General features: G+C 38.7%; 1 protein-coding gene and 1 long non-coding RNA gene across 2 annotated transcripts; one reads left to right on the top strand and one right to left on the bottom strand.

The window, feature by feature from the left end:
• Positions 1 to 1,254: 1,254 nt before the first annotated feature.
• On the top strand, positions 1,255 to 6,737 carry LOC145769597 (uncharacterized). The gene is made up of 3 exons (XR_014289025.1): positions 1,255 to 1,406; positions 3,113 to 3,256; positions 5,918 to 6,737. It is a non-coding gene; the product is annotated as an uncharacterized LOC145769597 (long non-coding RNA).
• An 844-nt stretch (positions 6,738 to 7,581) lies between these two features.
• On the bottom strand, positions 7,582 to 20,640 carry LOC145768928 (KICSTOR complex protein SZT2-like). Its single transcript, XM_082580531.1, has one exon. The coding sequence runs from the start codon at positions 20,638 to 20,640 to the stop codon at positions 9,871 to 9,873; it is 10,770 nt and encodes a 3,589-aa protein (XP_082436657.1). The 3' UTR covers positions 7,582 to 9,870.
• Between the last annotated feature and the right edge of the window lie 530 nt (positions 20,641 to 21,170).

The following is a 21,170-nucleotide window of genomic DNA, read 5'->3' as shown; positions in this document are numbered from 1 at the left end:
CAGTCCGAGGATAAAGATTCAAAACCAACCAACCAATCACCGAAAAAACATTTCTATCGTAACTCATGAACAGCGTTTCCTCTAAAAAAGCAATGAGTAGGTTTTTCATCCTTTATCCTTTTCTATAAAACAGTCTTTGATTATTTTTGACAACTGTCACTTGCGGTGCTCATCAGCATGGCAAGAATTGTTGACAACATTTTTGCAGTACAAGGCTAAATATTTTTCAACTGCCCGGAAGCATAATAATTCAATTTTGTACGCGTTTTAATCAACCACTGGGACAATGTGGCTGGGCATCGCATTGGAATAACTTTAAGCGACCCCCACCTAGAACTACAATCTGATTGGTCGGTCCGTGAAATCGTATGCAAAGCGAAAATATGCTTCCCGGAAAGATTTTTTGCCTTCATGCTCTTCAACTCCTCAAGAAAAGTATTTTTGGTTATACTTGTACGCTGATATCTTCCACGGGCCGGACATAACAACGTGGCTGGCCGCATGCGGCCCGCGGGCCACCAGTTGGTGACCCCTGGCCTACAGTATTTAACATTTTCTAGATGCGCCTTAAAATGCGCTGGAAATTATAATCTCTCAACAATTGTTCGTGCTATGCAATCACGTCAGGGTTAGAAGCCAGTGCTGTGTTAAACTCTTTGTGGGCCCTGGGGCCAGAATAATTTTGGGCCCTCTATCGTCAAGCAGACTTATAGTATTGTGTATACTTTCAGTGCACTAATATGGAAATGTGGTTCACTTCAATAGACTTTCTCACTAGTTTAGAAAACAACACAAGTGTAAGTAAACCGCAAACACAGGTCTATCATTTCTTAGCAACACCTTTGCTCGGAATGAAGCCTAAAGTGTTAACAATTTCTAATAAAAAAAATACTGGCAATGGAGTATAGTCAAGACGCGGTAATACCACCGTACCGCGCAAAATTTTCACTGTTTGAACTTTTCGTCGCGGTACCGCGATAAAATCTGAGGATAAAACCAAAACTGAAGAAATTATTAATTTTCATTCAGATTTGGTCATCTGGTCTGGCAACATTATTGTTTTTCACCATTTTTATGGTTTATTTGGCAACACTACTTGTTCAGTCAACCAAGGTAAAAACATAAACATTGTGATTGTAAATTTTAATTTGTAAACAAAAGCAGTGTCAAGAGTTTTGAGAATCAGGTGTTTAATTATTTTTTTTTAACATTATTTCATTCCAAGGCAAAGCTTTCATTATTTTATGCAGGCATTCAAGTTAATTAAAGTTTTTAGGGTATGGTAACCTTGGTTAGTGTCAAGAATAAACACCTAAACAGGTCACTTGTGAAATAATGATTTTTATTTTGGATCACAGCAATTTCAGTGGGCTACCATACAACATGTGATATGCCAGGCCTATAAGGTATTTGAAGATAAGAGAAATTTCATGTGCATATAATCAGAAAAAAGTAAATACAGAAGAATGTTTCTGCTAAAAGTATCCAGCATTCAATAAAAAGCAACTCAGATGAGCTATAAAGGTGGATAACAAGTGGCGCAAGTTCCTCAATTGCCTAAATAGTCCCTAAATTTTTTCCAAAATTTGCTTTTTTTAATAGATTCCCTTGCATTTGATGTGCACTTGCACAAGTGCACTCTTATTCTTCACGGTGCAGACTGCAGAGGCAGTATGACATTTCGAGATGTTTTGCGTTGTAGTGTACAGGAAGACATGTGCAGTGCGGCAGCAGACAAGTTTTTTCTGCTCGTGACATCACTAGTCAAGGATATTTATAATTATGGTATTGTAAATGTTAATAAAAATGATATGATAAATCATAAAATAAATTGAATATATAAGTATGTGAATTCACAAAAAGCCCAACTCCATTTTTTTTCATTTCACTTTTTGTGCTTTCCGATTTCTTTCAATCAAAATAAATTGAATACCGGTATATGAATTCAATAAGGGCCCTCTAGTATTTTTTTCATTTCAGTAATTGTGCTTTCCAATTTCTTTCAATGTCTTGTAAATTATATTATACTAAAAAAACAGCCAAATTTTTCAAACATATCGGCAAACACATAAAAAATACCCTATCAATATTTCCATTGATTTTAAAATGGGCCCAACTACATCAATTACACTTCAACGTCTAAATAGTTTCTCCACAGAATCTTCACCGACTGAACTTATTAGGTATGATGCTTCTTACCAGTAAGCATAAAATCATTATCGAAGTTTCACCACAAAAGTAAATGACCAAAATATCGTAATTAAAACGGTTGTGCAAAAACACTTTGTGGCAATTGGGCCCTTCTTGAATTCAATATTCAATTGCATCCCACCTGTTATATATATGTTAAATATATTTCTGCAGATCATGTTACCGGAACTAACGTTATCATATTTTAACTTTCTTTTAAGATAGTAATGGTGTTTTTAGAGATGTTTCAGTGTAGTAAGGGCCCAAATTTGAGGTGTTTTAGTATAATAAGACCTAAATCATCTTTATAATGGACAAGTACACGCAGTAAACTTTAGAAAATCAAAAAAAACTTCATTGAAACGCAAATGTCTGTTATTTGTGGGCCCCCTGAGATGGTGGGCCCGGGGGCCGGGCCCCCCTTGGCCCTCCCCTTAACACAGCACTGGCCCTTGGTTAGAAATGTTTAAGGATTCAACCACCGATTTAAGGGTACGAAATGGGGGTACGAATTGTTTAGGGGACGAAATAGGTTGCATCCAAACTCAACATAGAGAGATGGCTTTATTTTCGAAAATTTTGCTATGCCACCGGACAGCACCATTTTACAATAATATTCATACCCAAATTTTGTTGAACATGCTCTCAGAATGCCCCAAATTCAAAGTAATTTTTCAAAATTTTCTGGGGTATGCCCCCCAGACCCCCCTCCGCTGGGTGTCGCCTTCGGTGAGCACGCCGTCAGACAAACTATCCCCTCTCCTTTCAAAATACCAAGCTACGCTACTGAATTGGATCATTGTCATTGGGGCTCGCAAAGCATATTCCGCACAGGGCCCGAAATACCCTAAGACCAGCACTGCCCCTTTCCCTACACTGTAGCCTAGTGCTACAGCTAAAGTTGTTTTCCATTGTTTAACAGAAGTGAAAATACATCAACCACAATACAGAGCAGCTCATCGTATAACAAGCCGAACCAAATGAAACATCGCCGGTCTGTCGGGGAAATGAGAATGACAAGTTGGGCAGCAAAGTTATTCTATTTACGGACTATTCTCAACATCATGTGAGTTGTTAAGAAAGTAGAATGTAGGTTAGCCTATAGGCTACTGTATTAAAGTTTCTCAAGAGAAAAAACTATGAAAAAATGTTATTCCTGTGCAGTAGGCTACAATTTTTCTTCAAGTTCAAGCCCAATAGGTTGCATTTAGGCTACATGGCTGTGTAACAGTAAGTGGGAAGAACGTGGTTGAAGTGATTCCCAACAAACTGTTAACACGAGGCAACAGAAAGAAACTGACGGGATGCTTATCTTCTACTGGCTAACAATGGGGGATAGCACAGTTGGAAGTTATCCTAGCTATTATCTGAATACATTGATCAAGCACTATGGCTGCTCTTCAAAAGGATTTCCTTATTGATTACCCTACATACGTGGCGATGTACCCAGATTACCAAGACTAGACACACGTCTACCAAGGTTGTTTCAATTTGAAAAGGAAACATGATTGCTACGCGATCCTATTTATACACGATGTGACGTCAGAATATGGATCATTGCGCGAATTCTACCAGACGCAATGAAAATGAATTAAAACTTGGAAGTAGGCTAAACAGTTAAATATATGAGAGCACTGGACTGCACTGCAGAATACGCCGTTGGTGCACAAATGTGAGACAGCGGTCGGTACAGCTGTACGCAAACCAATGGGTAAGCATGTTTTGTAAATGAGGGTTGCTTTGGTTGCGACAAGGCTACAGGCTGAATTGTCGGTGATTATTGGGATACTGTTCAGCCGTTCTAGAAGGGGGGGTGGGGCGACACCTGATCGGCAATTTCAAGAATTCAAGTCCCTGAATAGAATGAGTAAAACAAGTGAAGTTTTTGCGGCAGACTCTTTCTGTGACATTTGTTTGCGTGAAATTTAGAGCTCTTCATAAAAACAAATACATGCATTTAATTTCAACATAGTATTTTTGTCATTTCTGTTTTATTTCAAAAGAAAAGTAGCCTACTTCTCGTTTGTTGTAGATTCAAAATAGCCCAAAAACAAGAAATTACGTAGAGTTGGCTATAATTAACCCATATAATTAGCCTATTAGCCCATTCAAATTTTCGAGTATTTTCCAAAAAAACAATTAAGAAGTTTCGAAATATTTCGTTTTTGGCACACAGGTCGCTAGCTTGTTTTCTATATAAATTAATTTTTTTATAATAAAGTTTGTTTTGATAGTAGAAACATCTTTATTGAACTGCAACAATGAAATCAGCATAGGCTGCTGTTTTTCTTCCAATTTCTGGTTCTACTGTTGACCCAGGGCCAGGGCCTCTGAGAGAAATGTTCACTAGGGGTACGAAGAGTCATTCCGGGGCCCCCTCTCACTCCGGGCCCCCTTTGTCTTGGGCAAAACGTGTGATGTTTGCTTAGGCGTATTACACACCATGCAACATTTTACTGCAGAATTGGACATTTGTGCGCAATAATAGTATCAACCTGCAATAAAACTATTCTTTAATTTTAATAGGCTATGCACAATAATACTGAATATGAAAGAGGATAAATACGGTATGTCATTTCCCTCATATGATATAGGCCTACCCCGTAGCCGGTCGTTTGGTCGACAAGACATTTGGTCGACAGGACATTTGGGTTAGGGTTAGTTAACTAACCCTAAAATGAGTCGTTCTGTCGACCTAACATCCTGTCGACCAAATGACCGGGTACCGGCCTACCCTGCACTGCTGCCAGATAAGACTGAGCATCATAAAATACAAGTTTGTAACAACAGAGAATGGCATTGGCCTACCCTAGATTAAATTCTACCCCATGCATCTGAATAATGACATAATGTAAGGTTTAAGTCGCCCCGATAGCTCAGTTGGTTAGCGCGTGACTTCGTGAACGAAGAAGCTTCAAGATCAAGCGGTGCTGGTTCAACTTTCGTGGTGTGCGCTTGAGCAACGCATTCTAAGGACTGCTCTCCATTCAGTGGCAATTAATGGATGTAATAATTCCCACGTAACAAGACTTCAACAATCGGAAATTTCACTCTGCCAATCTTTGTAACCGGCCTTGCTTCAAGAGCCTCTACAAGTATGCGAAACAACCAGGAATAGCCTATCAAGGCTTTGTCAGTACGAGGATAAAGATTCAAAACCAAGTTTGCCTCCTTTTTCAAATAGTTTTTATAAAACACAAAAAAGCCCAAAAACACCCGGGCATTAAAAAAAAACTAGCGGTTTGGGATTTAAAAAAAAAATCCCGGGTTTTTCTCAACCCTGCTTTTGCTACACTATGCCCCTCCCCCCCAGGACAGGAGAATAACCAACTTTTGTGATTTAATTTAGGGTGCTTTTAACAGAACATGTTTGCACGTAAGGTATTAAGTCACCACTTTGGACACCTAATTTCTTTCTGGGCTTATTTGCTACATTACAGGCCCCCCAAGGACTAACGAGTAGCAACATTTATGCTTGAATTTAGTCGTTTAGGATGGTTTTAACCAAACATTTTTTCGCATAAACTATAAAATCACAATTTCGGGCCCCCAACAACCACAGGTCTGGGCCCTCAAGGGTACGCCGTACCCTCCGTACCCCCCTCTCGTAGGCCCTGCCCAGGGCTTAGGCCTATAACATTTTAGTGCACCATGAACTTAGCCTATAGGATTATTTTCGCATAGGCTACTAGCCTATTTTGTTAATATTTATTATAATTTTGTTTAGTCCTAAACCACGACGTGACTCATTAGGCAATTGCATGGATGCTTACCTCCACGCCCAACACCGTTGCTGTCATCTTCATGCGTTCTTGTACTGCAAACAGCGGATGTTTGGAAAAAAGCACATAGCCCCACAGGATCCGGTCCTGTAGCAGTGTAGCTTACCAACGTGATGATACACAACAGGAGAGTTTTCTGACTTGTTTAGCCAACTGTAGGCTATATTGGAGTTATTATTTTTCCGAACATTTAAGTTTATTACAAACCAGTTCTAAATAGCTTATCAATAGGCTACAAAAAACTGCAATAGCCTATATCGAAATTGTGTTCAATGTTTTACTGTGGGTGGTTGTAACCAGAGATGGGCAAGATCACCAGTTTTGGTGATCAAGGTCAGATCACCAAAACAATGTGATCTTGAAAATCACTTTTTGTACCCGTATATGAAGTTTTCGATCAATGATGTTCCAAAAAAAAATTACTATACTAAGCAACCTGATTAAAGATAGTCGCTACTGTTGCTTTTAACTAAGCTTACTTGATCGCTGTCCTAAGAACTGTAGGCTAATAGTCAGAGACTGTTGCTATATTGGCCTATCAATAGTTTGCCTAGAATCGCAACGTCACCCCCTAAGGCCGAGGGTAATTACAGTAGCTAAAAAAGTCACAAAATTTGCAATTAGTTTTATGCTTTTTATTAAACAAAAAAACAATTTTGAACTGCATTATTTTTTACCAAATATTTGTCTGGTCCATATGGGAAGCTTTTATTCGTGCTGCTAAGTATTTTCAACTTTCACTTGATCATACAGAATAAATACCCATCTGCCAACCTTGATAACTGTTGTCTGTAGAGTGTAGGCCTACTATTAAAACGATCAGAGGTCTGCGGTCAGATCAGGGATTTAGAGTATAATTAAATAGACCAAAACTTTAAATCTACTTTCCTTGGACACATAGGCTATCATACAACAGTGGCTTAATGGTTATCGTTGCCATTAATTAGCCTACTTAGTACAGTAGCCTACGAGGTCTAAAAAATGCTTCTCTCTAGTAAGTAAACTTCAATTTTGAAGTGATCTCAGATTAAGATCACCAAAATAATAACCATGTCCGCCCCGTTAGCTCAGTGGTTACGCGCTTGAGCCAAGATCACGCGGCGCTGGTTCGACTCTCGGGGTGTGCGCTTCAGCAACGCATTTCAGAGCTGCTGTCCATTCAGCGGCACCAAGTGAATGGAATAATTCCCCGGCAACAACATTTCAACAATCGGAAAACTTCACTCTGCCAATCTCCATAACAGGCCCTGCGTCCTCTACAAGTAACTTATGCGAAACTACCAGGAATAACCTATCAAGGCTTCGTCAGTCCGAATATAATGATTCAAACCAACCATCTCTGGTTGTAACATATTGGAGGTAGAATGGCGTGGCTAGGCTACGCACAAGTTACTTGAGGGAGACATTCTTAATTTTTTTCCTTTTGTTTCAGAAAAACACCCTTCAGCCAACGATAGTCAGTATAAGATCAGCATAGGCACTAGGCAGCATACATTGACGATAACAATTTTTGCACATGAACAGCTGGGCTACTTCTATCAGTCAGGGCTTTCCAAAGCTTTTTCAGCGTGAGCCGTATTCATTCATAGCCTACACCACATCAGTACCATAATGTTTTCGAGCACCAGAATGTGCTAAATTGTGATTATGAAAAAAAAACACCAGTTTATTTCATCAGACGCTGCATGCAGGGACGTAGCTACGCTGCTACGGGGGAGCAACTGTCACCCCAAAATTTTATCTTTGGGCTGGAACGCAAGCATCCAATTACAATTTAGTGGGCTAGTAAGCACTGCTGCACCATGCACTCAACAATAATGCAATATTAAAGAAGTCTCGACTTTTTGCAGTGCAAATGACTTCTCCAAAAATGCTAGTTAATAGCTGTATTTTGTGTAAAAAATCAATTTAACACGATAACGCAGGATATCGTTTCACAATAAATGAATAAAGATGAAGATTAATGCACTTTGAGAGAAAGTAAACAGGTGGTCCCTGATGAGGGACTTTTTTGTGTTTTTCAAACAAATTTACACAAAGACAAGATAAAACTAGAAATGTATATTTTCAATGCAGTGTGGTCGAAGTAGTTTACGTTTGAACCTCACAGCGTTGTGCGCTGGTTAAGCCTAATTCCAAACAAAAATACGTCAACCTGAGCAATTAAATGTCGTTAAGATCAAAGGAAAAATAAAATAAAAAAAATGGTAGTTAAAGGCGTGTTGCAACCAAAACAAGGCTACAGGCTGTTTAGATACAGGCGCGGATACGATAAGTTCAAACAAATACAATGTAGCCTACCAGCCTGAAACAACTCAAAACAGTCATAGAAAGAAAAATAGAAAAACATATCGTGACGGAGGAAAAAAGTAATCACAAAAGAGAAACCACAAAACAGTAAGCCAAGCCACATAAAGTATGCACCAGAAAGAACGCTTTCGACAAGTCTAAGTCCAGCTGTTTTCAAACTGGGCTTACGAACAAAACGAAAGGGTTCGATAAACAACTTGATAGAAATGATGCAAAAGCATGAACAACAAATTTGCGTCTCAGCTCAATGTAAATAACAATTTGCGGAACGTGCAATGCAAGTTCGCGTACAAAACGAATCGTTAAAATTAAACAGCACAAGAAAGCAACAATTTACAAAAAACACAATTATTCAGAATTTAGGTTGTTTAACAACCGAACAGTAGCGTCATCCCTCTACCAAAACATAAATGCGGCAATAGAGCACTGAAGAATCGTTATAAACATATGCAATCTTTGTTGTAATGAAAGACAATGTAGGCTAATCACCATTTCTGATGCAGTACGGACAAACCTTTTCTGAAAATACAGTTGGTGTTTGATTCGTGTCGACTAACGTATATTTTAAGAACATCGAAAGAAAAATTACAGAAAAAACATACTTTCGAAAATACAGACAGCGCTGCGCTTGATATTGACTTGCAAGTTACACTTAGAATTGTCGCAACCACAATAAAATATTTTGATTACTTTTATTAAACGGATGTAACAAATCAGCTGTTCTGGAGTGCATATTTAGCACAGATAGTCCTACTAACTAATATGCCACATTAACAATGGCACCAGCAGCCCTCCCAGCTGCGCATGACATACCTGTTAGAAGCAATCAATGGAACACCGAGTATCGTAGTTTATCACAGCAGTACATTTTCCATGAAACGAAACACTTGTTATTAAAATGGCTGGTACTGTCGCACAATTAAAGTTCTCATTATCCAAACGAAATAGGGTATATATACAGGTCAAACGACAAAAATTGAGTATATGCAGTAAGAATGCATTCGTTCCCACGATGTCTTTTTGTATACAAGGCAAATAAAATTTAGCGTCCGAACAAAAATAATTTCATCTCGATGGGACGCATTTGTTGTTGACTTTCCTTTGCTCAAAAGAAAGAAACAGGTAACAACACAGAATCAAATATTGTATACCGCAGATGCAGTCGTTCTCCAATATTTGCAACAAAATCGCACTAATACCAACACACAGGCAGAATGAACACAAGAAATGAAAAAAGATACTCATACGAAAATCCAACATAGTATTTTCAATCAATGCAAAAGCGCTTGCAAATGACTGATATTTAACAACCATTTTAACGCAATATGTACACTGTACATCGGCAGTCAACTGGGTGAATTTTATTTAATATTGTTTCTGGTAAAACATACGGTAGTAAATGACGTGACATATGTGCTGACGTTTGAACAAAAATTGATGGTAGCTCTGCCTATAGGAATAATCAAAAACTAAAAAATCTGATGCTCAAAATAAACGAATTGCACAAAAACTGTACATGCGTCTTTAAAGAAATGTGTAATCACGTCAAGCGTGCGAAATAGCATGGTGATAACACACTAAAGCCGCGTTACAACCAGGATAACCACGTGGTTTTAGAAATGCAGTCGCATACACTCAAAAGGAGTTCTTTGCATGCAAAGTCACTGTCTCCGGTATGAAACTTCTTAAATTCTGGACGAGGTTTCACCAAAAACAAGTCAATGTCTTGTCTGTTAATATCAACAGTTAAAACGGCCATAACATGCACATCTTGAGGGGACAAAATGCAAACATGTTGAACGCCACTGTCTGAAGAAGACAGTGTAGTTGAGACCTTTGAAAACTTTTTCAACAAACGTTTTTGCGCATTTTGACCTTGACGAATGTTCTTCCTTTTCAACAACAAATCTCCAATGTTGAGATCAAACTCCGATGCGGAAACAAGTTCCATGCAATCTAGTAACTTTTGAAACTCAACGAGATTGAGTGGCTTTCCAGAAACCTTGTCATTGCACATTTGAACTAAACCCTTCCACAAGTGATGATGACGATAACACTCCGTCCTTGCAGTTGATCCAATGTCACACAACATCGTTTCTAGATACGTTTTTTCACAAACCAAAAATGACGGACAACTCACTTCTTGCATTAACGATACTGGCAATAATTCGTCTTGAACGTTTCCGTAAGATTTTTTGCTTTGTTGAGGAGAAGCTGGTATGTCACTCAGTTGAGAATCGGGCGTTTTAAAGTGCGCACGAATTTGAGCTTGTGCGCTCATGATAGCTTCAGGAAAATTTTTCTTCGAAACAGATGAAACACTTGGCATTCGCTTGTGAGAAATCAAAATAAAATACGACAGCTTTAGATGACTCGGTTCAGAATTGTCACTTTTTGAAACAATTGAACAAATGTTGTAATTATCATGTGATGCAGCAGAACACCCTAAAGTGTGCTCACCAATCTCCTGCTCAGAAGTGAATAAAATATGTTCAATAGGTGCTAGGCCACTGCTTCTGCGTACACACAGAGTCTTCAACCCAAAAACAGAAGCGTTTTCGATTATGAAATCATACAAATCGTGACAGTTGACTGGAGAGCAAGGTATGCTGATGACACCCTGATAAACTTGCGATTGAAAATCATCAAGTAGTGCTCCGTAACACACCGTAAGTCCATTCATCAAATCAATGAAATTATATCCTGATCTAATGAGAGAATGGTTTCCATTGAGGTACCACTGCACACACCTGAGATGCATTTCCAAAGAAAACAAGTGTACTTCCATATGCCGCTTCACCTTTTCACATTCACGAATAAAAAACGATCGCGTTTTCTGTTTGCTGGGAATTGTTTGTTCATGCAAGGAAGACATATCAATACAATACAATTTCACATCAAAGCGATCAGGTAAAAAAGTGTGCACAATCAAAATAATGCCACCAGCTAATGCTCGGTAAAGGAAGTGATCAGTGAGAAAACTGGGCTGGTCTTTCTGAGAAACTAAGTCAGGTTTTTTGTCGACATTCCCTGGAGCCATTTGCGGTTCAAGTTTTACAAATCCTTTCCAGTGTTCAGCATAAAGTTCAGTAAATTTATTCGACATAAAGTCAAAACTGTTTCGACAGATATCAGGCTTTGATTCTTTGGGTGACATTTCAAGGTTCAATTTCTCAGACGTTTTGTGCAATGAGTCGCCAGATCTTCGTCTGTATGTGCCAAGAAAAGAGCTTGTTCTTGAAAGCACAGTTTGTTGTTTTGTATTCTCATTTAGTTCACTTTTGCTACGAACACATCTATCCTTCATAAACAAAGCCACATGCTCTTGCCTTACAAAGGAATCCAGCAATACTGGTGACGATGCACTATGAATCAACCGAGCAAATGACAAAATAACATCCAACGTCGCCGAAGACACTCTGCAAATACTTGAGGATGATCTGCGCCACAAAATATCTAAATGCTTTCTTGCATCTTTCAACGCTCGTTTGTGCCTTAAAGTGGCAGTGCATTGATGGCCAACCTGTGACAAAGTGTCATTGCCTTCTGTAGCATTTCTCCCGAAGTAAAGGCTATGAGGAACGTCTAGAAGAAGGTCATCCAAGTTTTGATCTATGGCAGTGAATCGAAATTTTCGTTTGTCCACGACTGGCACTTTGTTGTGTTTAATGAGGAAATCAACTGGAAATTTTGCGTGGTGAGTTGGTGCTTTACTGGAATGAGTTTCTTTCGGTGAAACGTGTTTAAACAAACCAAGCTTTTGAAGAGTAAGATTTTGTAAAAGATCATGCCTAGCGTTGTGAAATTTTGTGCAATGATGGAGTTTTTGTGAGATTTTATTGCATTTGTCATCAGAGACGTTGTACAGATATATTTTGAAAGAAGCGTTTTCAGTGGTAACGTAAGCAAAATGCTGACGTGGTATAAAAGAAGATGACATGACCAAAGTGTGTTGTGGACATGGGCTGGCGTCAGGCTTGATGGAACTGTCAAAAGGAAGAAATTTTTGAATTTTAGAAGTAGCTGGATTAGGAGTAAACACATTGTGCAACACGCCAGTTGTTTTTTTCCACAAGTTGAAGTTTCGAGAAAGAAGCATCCACTGGTAATACTTTCCAAGCATTAAACTTGCAGAGTTGGTGTCCTTCGTAAACTTCCATTCCTTTTCAGAATTTTGTGGCTTGCATAATGTCAATATTTCTGAGTCCACCAAGACAGAATAAAGAATATCTGAAATATTTTGAATGCCTTGCTCTAAACTCATTACGCTCTTGAAATCACCCTTGAACACAGACACAGTGGGGCATGAAATACTTTTCATGTGTGCAAACCACGCATACACCAGCTTGTCATACAATCCATCCAAGAGAGAGTCAGGAAGAATTGATTTACCTTCCGGTCTGTAATCTTGTGAAAGTGTTTTGGAAATGTTTCCGAATTTTGGGAACAAATTTTGCAAAAACGGAGTTTCTTTTTTTTCAGTACCTTCAAATAGGTTTTTCATTGCGTCTGTTTTAACAAGTTTGATTGGGGTAAATGGCAATCGTAAAAGCTGCTCCATTATTGCATCACACACTGCATGCTGAACGGCCATTTGCAATTTGTCATGTAAATCAGTTGCTTTTACAGAACCGCGTGACCAAAAGTGGAAGTACACAGTTGCTTGATTCTCCAGGTTGTTGGTCACATTCTCGATTGCAATCAATGACTTTAGCCGTTTCATGTTCAAGGAGCTATCAAAGACAAGAGGGGGTACACTTGAATCATTTTTACAATTAAAATCCAAACAAACACAGGCGATGCCTTGACCTTGTCTCCCCTTTTCTTTTAACCCACTGAACAGATAAAGATTCCCAGGAATAGCAGAATCAGTTGATAGAGGTCTTGTAGAAGAGTCATTTACAGAATGGGGTAAAAAATGGGCAGAGTTCGGTTCAGTATATCTTGGTAACACAAGAAACAGGAGGAGATTCTGATGAATGTAATAGACAAGAGAAGACATTGATTTTTTATTTGCCAACTCCGGTGGAAGTGAAAAAGACACTGTGTCATCGGGTGCTTTAGGTACAAGATGATCATTGTAATCAGACTGCCTTGGTTGAATCAACAACACATCAGCTGGTGTCAGTTTGTACTGGGGATTTCTGTTTAGCCTCACTGTAATGCAGTCAAGAGCAGCGTCATTTAACTTCCTTATTATGCCTTCTTTCAATTCTTCAAGTGCCTGTAAATGCTGTTGTGTTAATGCATGAACACCATACCATGAAATGAAAAGCTTTGGCTCACTTTCAATCTGTAACATATTTTGACTGGTGTAATCTTGCTTCGCAGTGGCAGTATTGGATTCATTGTTTTGAAAGAGCAATGACGATCTTCGTCCATTGGAATCAGCCTTTTTCCCTTCTTCGTACATTCGGCAATAGTACACAGTCCCATCTGGCACTTGGTAAACAAACATGTTTTGTTGATTTACAACAGTAAAGTTTTTCATCAAAGAGCGGACAGTTTGCAATGCAGAAAACGCTTTTGCACCACCACTGCCGCCTGAGGAAATGCTGTGATAAAGCACGATGCACTGTTGCAGAACACAAACACACTCAAAATATCCAGGAGGAAAATCCATATTAGCAGCAAGGTAGTCATTCCTCCTCGATTGTGTGTCTTCACCTACTTGACCATCAGCAGCGGTGGGATTGTGATAAATCATGGGGTAATCATCTCTTTTCCATATATTTTCAGGTGATTCTTCAACAAGCAGAGAATGGCATAGCCTGCTGTCATGAAGTATTTTGAGAAGCAAAATCTGATTGACTGCTCTGCATGCTTTAGTAAGATTCTGACAAACACTTTTAAAAATACGATCATGTTCCAGTGCGACTGGTTTGATAACTTTAGCACTGGACCGACGGTGAAAGGAAACACGTGCAATGTCACCTTCAATGCAAATTATTAGCCAAAAATTAGGCAGTTGACTCCATCCTTCTTCAAGGCGCTCTCGGTAATCTTCTTCATCTTCACAATCACTTTCTTCGCCTTCATAACCTGATCCCAACCAACTTGTTTGACTAAATTGCCGTGGAGAATATTCAGATGACGGACTCAATGCTGGATCTCTACTCAACCCGCAACTTTGCCTTCCATCACCTTTAGATGAAAAAACAAACTTTTCTGACTCCACGTTGGTGTGGTCTAGTGGAGTAACAGGCACAGATGTCGGCTTGTTTTTGGAAGGAATGTTAAGAGGAGAGTGCCCGATTGAATCTTTTCCTGTACTCAAGGAAATTCGTAGATGTTGGTGATGAATCACTGAAGATGGAGTAGTAGGAAAATTCACCGAAGATTTGTTAACTGACAGAGGGGTTGGTTGATAACTTTCCTTGGAAGTTGATGCAACTAGTGGAATGGACGACACTGAAGTACACCTGCGTGTAGATACAGTGCAAGAAAGTAACTCACTTGATGAAGATGCCTTTTTTATTTTATATTCAAACTTCGGGGTTTCCATACAATCCGATTCAATGGCAGTGAGTGACATGGAGCTCGATGGCTCATTTTGCACTATTGGTGCTTGCATACCATTGCTGTCATATTCACTATTAATGGTTGGAAGAAAAATAGACTTGTTTGGATTTGCTTTTGGTGAAAACGATATATTGAATGTCGCACGTGCATTTTCGCCACTTTCAGGAACACTTTTTTCTTTCATTGTCTCGTTATCTTGTTGTGACAACAAAGTGGTTTTATCTTTGTTCACGTTCATGAAGCTGGAGTTAGAGATTGGCAAAAAGGCTCTTTCCAAACTAAGGAAGTAAAATTGTCCTTCCTTTTTCAATTTATAGTTTTCTAGTTTAAGTTTTTCAAATTCCGAGCATAGCAATTCCCTGCTTTTTTCAACCCCAAAAATAAATTGAAGTGGTGTGGTGAACATTACACAGTTACTGGAATCAGATGTTCGGACATGATCTGACACTTTTGTTAGTGTCGTTGTGTTGATTGGTTCACTGGTTCTTAATGATGATATGATTTCATCATTCAATAGCCACTCAATGCTGTGCTTCATTCCAGTAACAAATGAGGTACACTCTAGCGGCAATGTTGGCACAGAACTTGATGTACGAAGAGGTGGAAGAAACATCCAAATTAGGTCAAGGGTTATCTTGATCTGTGACAGGTCTATGGTTTCACATGGCTTTTCCAGACACTCAAGAACATATTTCAAATTGATGGGGAGACACTTAACTGGGGTAGATCCACAATTGCCAGTTTTTTTGTCTCGAACTGTACATGTCATGTACAAAAAAAGAGGATTAATCTCCCTCCCATTTTCTGATGACATAGAACTATCATTATCTTCAAAACAGGGCAAAGATAAATGGTGGGTCAAAGAATCAGACAATATTACACTTTCTTTATTTTGAAGTTCATGTGACACATATTCAGCATCAGAAACAAACTGCACATCTTCTGTGTCACTTTCAGTTTGTTGGTTGCTCAGTTTTGGTGTGTGTGTCTCTACTGTATCGTTTGCATTTACTGCATAATACAGAAAAGGAATTGCAGGTACAGCATGACAGTAAGACTGCAGCAAGGTGGTGAAATACCTTTCAACTTGTTCACTTGAACCAGATTGATGTCTGGTATGTGGCACATTTAACACAGACACTGGAAATTCTGGCAGATTATTCCAGCCAGCTGGTAGACACACAGAAGTGTGCTTATGGCTAGCAACTCTTTTCACAGGTAAAGTAGATTTAGCTTTTCTTTCCCTTTTGTGTAACAGTACTGTCTTTTTACGAGCTTCTCTGTCATCGATGGCCTCCTCTTCAGAAGAACTACTGATTAAACTAAAATTTTCACATTCTGATGCTCTTGATCGCAGAGTACGCTGAACTGTTGTGAAAGCACTTTTCCTAAAATTTGAAAGAACGAACGAAGCTGTTTCAGCTTTAGAAGAATCACCACCAGTTTGTTGCAGAAATGTGTCGTTTTCCGCTTTAGAAACAATTACACCCACATTTTTTTGTGCTGCAGTGCTTTCACATGCAACTTCAACCAAGTCTTGTGATACTGCTGGAGGAAGTTGTTCATCAATGTGGACAACATTGTGACCGATTGTCCCACGAGTTGTACACATATCTTCAATATCAAGTTCATCTGATTCGAAAGCTTCCGTGGTTTGAGGGTCAATATCAGCTATGGATGGGTTGAAATTTTGGTTTTTGAATTCAGTTACTTGAGGACAATTTAATAAAATAAAATCAGTAATGTCAATTTCATGCACTGATTCATTACAAAAATAATCAGTACTAATCAGCAAGTCATCAGTACTGAATTGGGACTTTGTCTCAGCTTGAACAGCAGAAAAAACTCCGACAACAAACGATCTGTGATAAAATTCCACAACTGATCTCCCTAGATTTTGCAAATGATTATTCTCTGGAGAGGTCAAAGAAAACACATCGTCGTTTTGCTCAGAACAATCAAAAGTAGCGGATTTAGGAGTGCTGGGACTATCCTTTGATGATAAGATGGGGCGAAAGCTTTGAATGTCTGCAATGTCATCAGTGTACACACGGTGATCTTGTAATGAATCTGGCCACTTGATAGGGCTGGAATTTTTTGCTCTGTTCAAAAATCCACTGACCAGCATCTGCATTGAGCAATTGTAAATAAAAACTGGCAAAGTCCGTTCCCTGATATCGATGTTGCTAGGCTGGAATGATGCTGATTCATCACCAGAAGACGCTAAGCGTTTAAATGACAACCGACGATGAACTTTGGTGGAATCTGCGCTGTCAACATTTTCAGGAGTGGAAAGTTTTGCCGCAGATACTCTAGGGGATAAAGGTTCAGATGAAGCTGATTTTGATTGCTTTGAAAAGTTGGTGTCTTTTGCAGGCTCTTCTGCTAAAATAGAAAATAAACTTAAAAAGTCACTGTATGTTGCCGGAAGAATAATCACAAACACTTGTCCGTTGCCACCTTGCTTAAGATAACAGCTCCATGACCCTTGCAAAACTTTTCCCATATCTGAAAATAGATGATTGACAAATTTGCATTCATCGCCATTTCTTCTGGAAATCATGTGCTTTGTAATGGAATCCTGATCTTTTTTGGTCAAAGAAATGGTACAATCACAATGCGATTTCAAAGATTTGTGGAAGTTTGTAAATAAGGTTGCATTAGCATCATTCATTTCAAGGTCTTCTTTTGCTAAAGTCATAAAGAGGTGTCTGATTCGAGGACTCTGATCTAATAACATCACAAGGTCAACTATGCAAGGGAAGTATTGCATTCGAGCCCCACCATCAGAACCTTGATTCCATTTACAGTCACTTTGTCTGAATTGCTCCTTTGCCTCTTGGTGGTCTGTTGCTGTAGTATTAACATGGTATGGCGATGAGCATTCTTGAGGCGTTGAAGCATAAGATGGTGTTTTGCTTGGACGGCCTTTCTGTGGCAGTGTCTGTGCTAACTCATTTGAAGTGCACATCAATTGCAAATGCTCTAACGTAACAACATTGCAAACACAAATAGAATCTTGTTCCAGAACCTTCGTTATGATATCATTACAAGATAGGCCCTCATAATAAGGCACTTCATTTAAGTTATCAGATTGGTACAGTGGAGATGAGGGAGAACCACTTTTTGAATTGTAAAAGGTAGATGTCGATTGATGATGTTTTTGTTTTACGAAACCATACTGTGGCTCTACCCAAACTTCTACTGCAAAAACGATCTCGTTTTGATTGATAGGTGAATCTTCAATGGCATCTTCTTCATCTGTGTCTTCAGCACTGTTGGAGTTATCTTCCACTTGAAACTTTGGAGGAAAAATAACAAACTGCACAAGACAATAATCATTAACAGTTTCTTCATTGGATAAAGCAGAAGTTTGCATCGGGAACTCTCTGGTTAAATTTACCATGCCAGAAGAAGAATATGCAATTTGATATCCTTCTGTCAGTCGAATTTTTAACAACAAGCTGGCAAGGTGACAAGCAACATCAATTGACAAAGGAGTTGACAGATTATTTGTGAGAGACCAAACATATCGCTGGTGTTGCAAGTACCACTGCATGTCTCTCATTCTGATAAACTGCTCATTCACATCACTGTGAGGTTTAGCATATATTTTACCAAGACTAAAATTAGACAAATAATCTTCAGGTACTTGCACATAACGAACTAAGACTTGGTCTACTGGTTTGTGCATAACCATAACACATGGTCTGTCTGAGGCAGAATGAAAGGGTCGATGAGGCTTTACATTAGGTGAGAGTCTCGAACTTGCATGACGAACTCTTTTAGTGCTAGAGCCAGATGATGACCCAGAATTCGGCAACACAAGTGACACTACTCGTTCACGAAGTTCACACACATAATGTTTGCGAACTTTTCCTGACAATCCAATCAAAAATGCAAGTTTTAAAACCATTGCTGGGGATTTTGTTGATAGCCTAACAAGAAAAAACGAAAATGGTTTTTCAACGTTTTCAGAAGTGTAAATAAACTTGACATAGGTATGGTTTTCAAGCAACACAAATGTGCACCAGTCTCTCAGCATTGATACCATTTGACTGAATGCAACCCGACATTGAACGGAATGTCTTCCACTTGAAGATATCATATGCAGATGTTTGGGTAATGGAACATCATGCTGCAAAACAACTTCTATCCGATGAATATGTAGCCATTGTTGCCATATGTTGACATCAAGTGACAAAATTGGTTTCCAGTAAGATGAAAAAGATGAAGGAATGTGCTGCACTTGAGTTGACAATTCAAACAAAAAAGAGTTGGGTGGTAAATAATAAAGTGTTTGACCTTGACGCAAGGAATCAGAAATGGTGTAGTTGGTTGGGTCAGTGGTAAAGCCCCGCAGATACTGAAGCATATGATCCGAGTGCATGAGATCTTGAAAAAATCTCAACAATCTATGGACAATCGTTTTTCTAGGACGAGTCCAGTGTCTGGACTGATCATGCTTGCTTACATCAAGTAAAAACTCGTAAGTCCCAGAAATGTACACTTCAACTTTGCAGCTGCTTTTCTGCATGGGCCATGCAGAGGAAACCCTGTACTCTACAGTTGTAAAATTTTTCCACCACTGCAAAACTAAGATTATTTCAAGCTTGTTTTTTACAATCTTGGTTGATTTGATCTCATACCCTTCTCTCAAACGTGCACTTACCACAGTTACTATATCAACCTTGATCGTTCTTTCATCTTGCTTGCGAATTAGTAGAACAGGGTCATCTATTGGAGAAGCATGTACATTTCGAAGTTCAAATGATGAGCAGCTGTTACAAAGTATGTCAACTGATGTGTTTATATGTGTAACAGCTAGTGAACTTTTTACTTGAAACGTCCATGGCAACAAAGCCTGTTGGTAAATGTTGCTCTGCACAGATGCACTTGACAAGCTACTGAACACATTGATGTATTGACCTTTTGTAGAATTAGCTATAAATTGCATCAATTCAACATTAGAAATGCAACCAAAGTCACACAAAGGTGAGGCAGATGGATTTACATGTATGAAAGAACATGACGTTGTTGTGTTTTGGCATTGTCTTAATAACCGCTCTAAGCTGGTGGGATTTGGTTCGCCTAAAACTCCATCAGTAATAATGACTACGCCAGAACTTGTGTTAGAAGGTAAAAGTCGGAGAGCAAGTAACCCAGTTCTTAAGATACCTATCAAAATGTCGTCTCGATTTTGGAGAGCAGACTTGTGGCGACCTGGTTCATCCATTCTCACTGTGTTGTAAATACTTTTTTTCACCTTTTCAAGAATGATAGGTATCATATCTTCTGTTAAGTGACACCCTTGAATCAATACTTTTTGTGAAACTCTTTCTGAATCTTGTTGAGAGCTGCCATTCGATTTTGTACCATGCCATTGAGCAAATACAGTAATGTATATGTCAGGCTTAACTGTGATTCCCTCTTCCATAGAATAACTTTCCAACAATGATTCAAGGCACATTTGAAAATTTACCAGTACAGCTTCTAACATCACAAAGTTTTGAAAAGTATCAACCCTTAAAAGTGATGCAGACAAATCAAGACCAAACACAAATCTGTAACCACTTGATAAAAATGTAATTTTTGTGTCTGTTGTAATGAAAAGAGTTTCTTTGAACAAGTCATTTTCTTCCTCTGAATTAAATGGTAAAACAAAAACCACTTGCAACCCATCACTGTTACTTTTTATTTCATTGTCTAGAGAATGAGGAGACGTTGCTTTTGAAGCAGGCAAGTTCAAATGATCAAAATACCATTTCAAGCGAATATTTCTAGATATTCTAAAATCCCGATTGAGAAGCACAACTACTTCTTTTGCAGCTGACATTATTTCTTGCATTGTCACATTTTAGAACACATGATCTAAAAAGAATAAAAAAATTACTAGAGTTAGAATGGTGACATAACCTTTAATGCTTTGATACTAAATGAAAATGCATTTTTAAAAACACCTATCTAGCCAAAAAGTAATCATTGTCACATCCATCAATTCGATGTTGCACAGGGTTGCCAAATCTAAATTTTAAAATTATAAACGTACCTAACAAAACTGCTAAATTAGGAAAAAAGGCCAAATGATATTTTAAAGGAGTCGGTCAACAAAACGTGTCATTGTCAGATAATGTTGTTGGATGCTTTTTTCGATACATACATATACTATTGCCCCGGAGTGGTTCCCAACTTTTTTTTCGAAGCGACCCAAATTTTCTAAAAAATGAAGTTTAAAAAGTTTGCGACCCAAGTGTAGCTCATGTGGGCTTTGCATAGGTCATTTCATAATTGGTACTGGAATCCCAGGCCCTACAGGCTCAAGCCTTAAAGCAGCCGGCGGCCATGGCCGCTAAGTAGTGCTTGAAT

This window comes from Aplidium turbinatum, chromosome 4 (assembly GCF_918807975.1).
Source record: "Aplidium turbinatum chromosome 4, kaAplTurb1.1, whole genome shotgun sequence".
NCBI classification, from domain to species: domain Eukaryota; kingdom Metazoa; phylum Chordata; class Ascidiacea; order Aplousobranchia; family Polyclinidae; genus Aplidium; species Aplidium turbinatum.
Note: the sequence above shows the minus strand (reverse complement) of the source record. Positions and strands in the feature narration are given on the sequence as shown.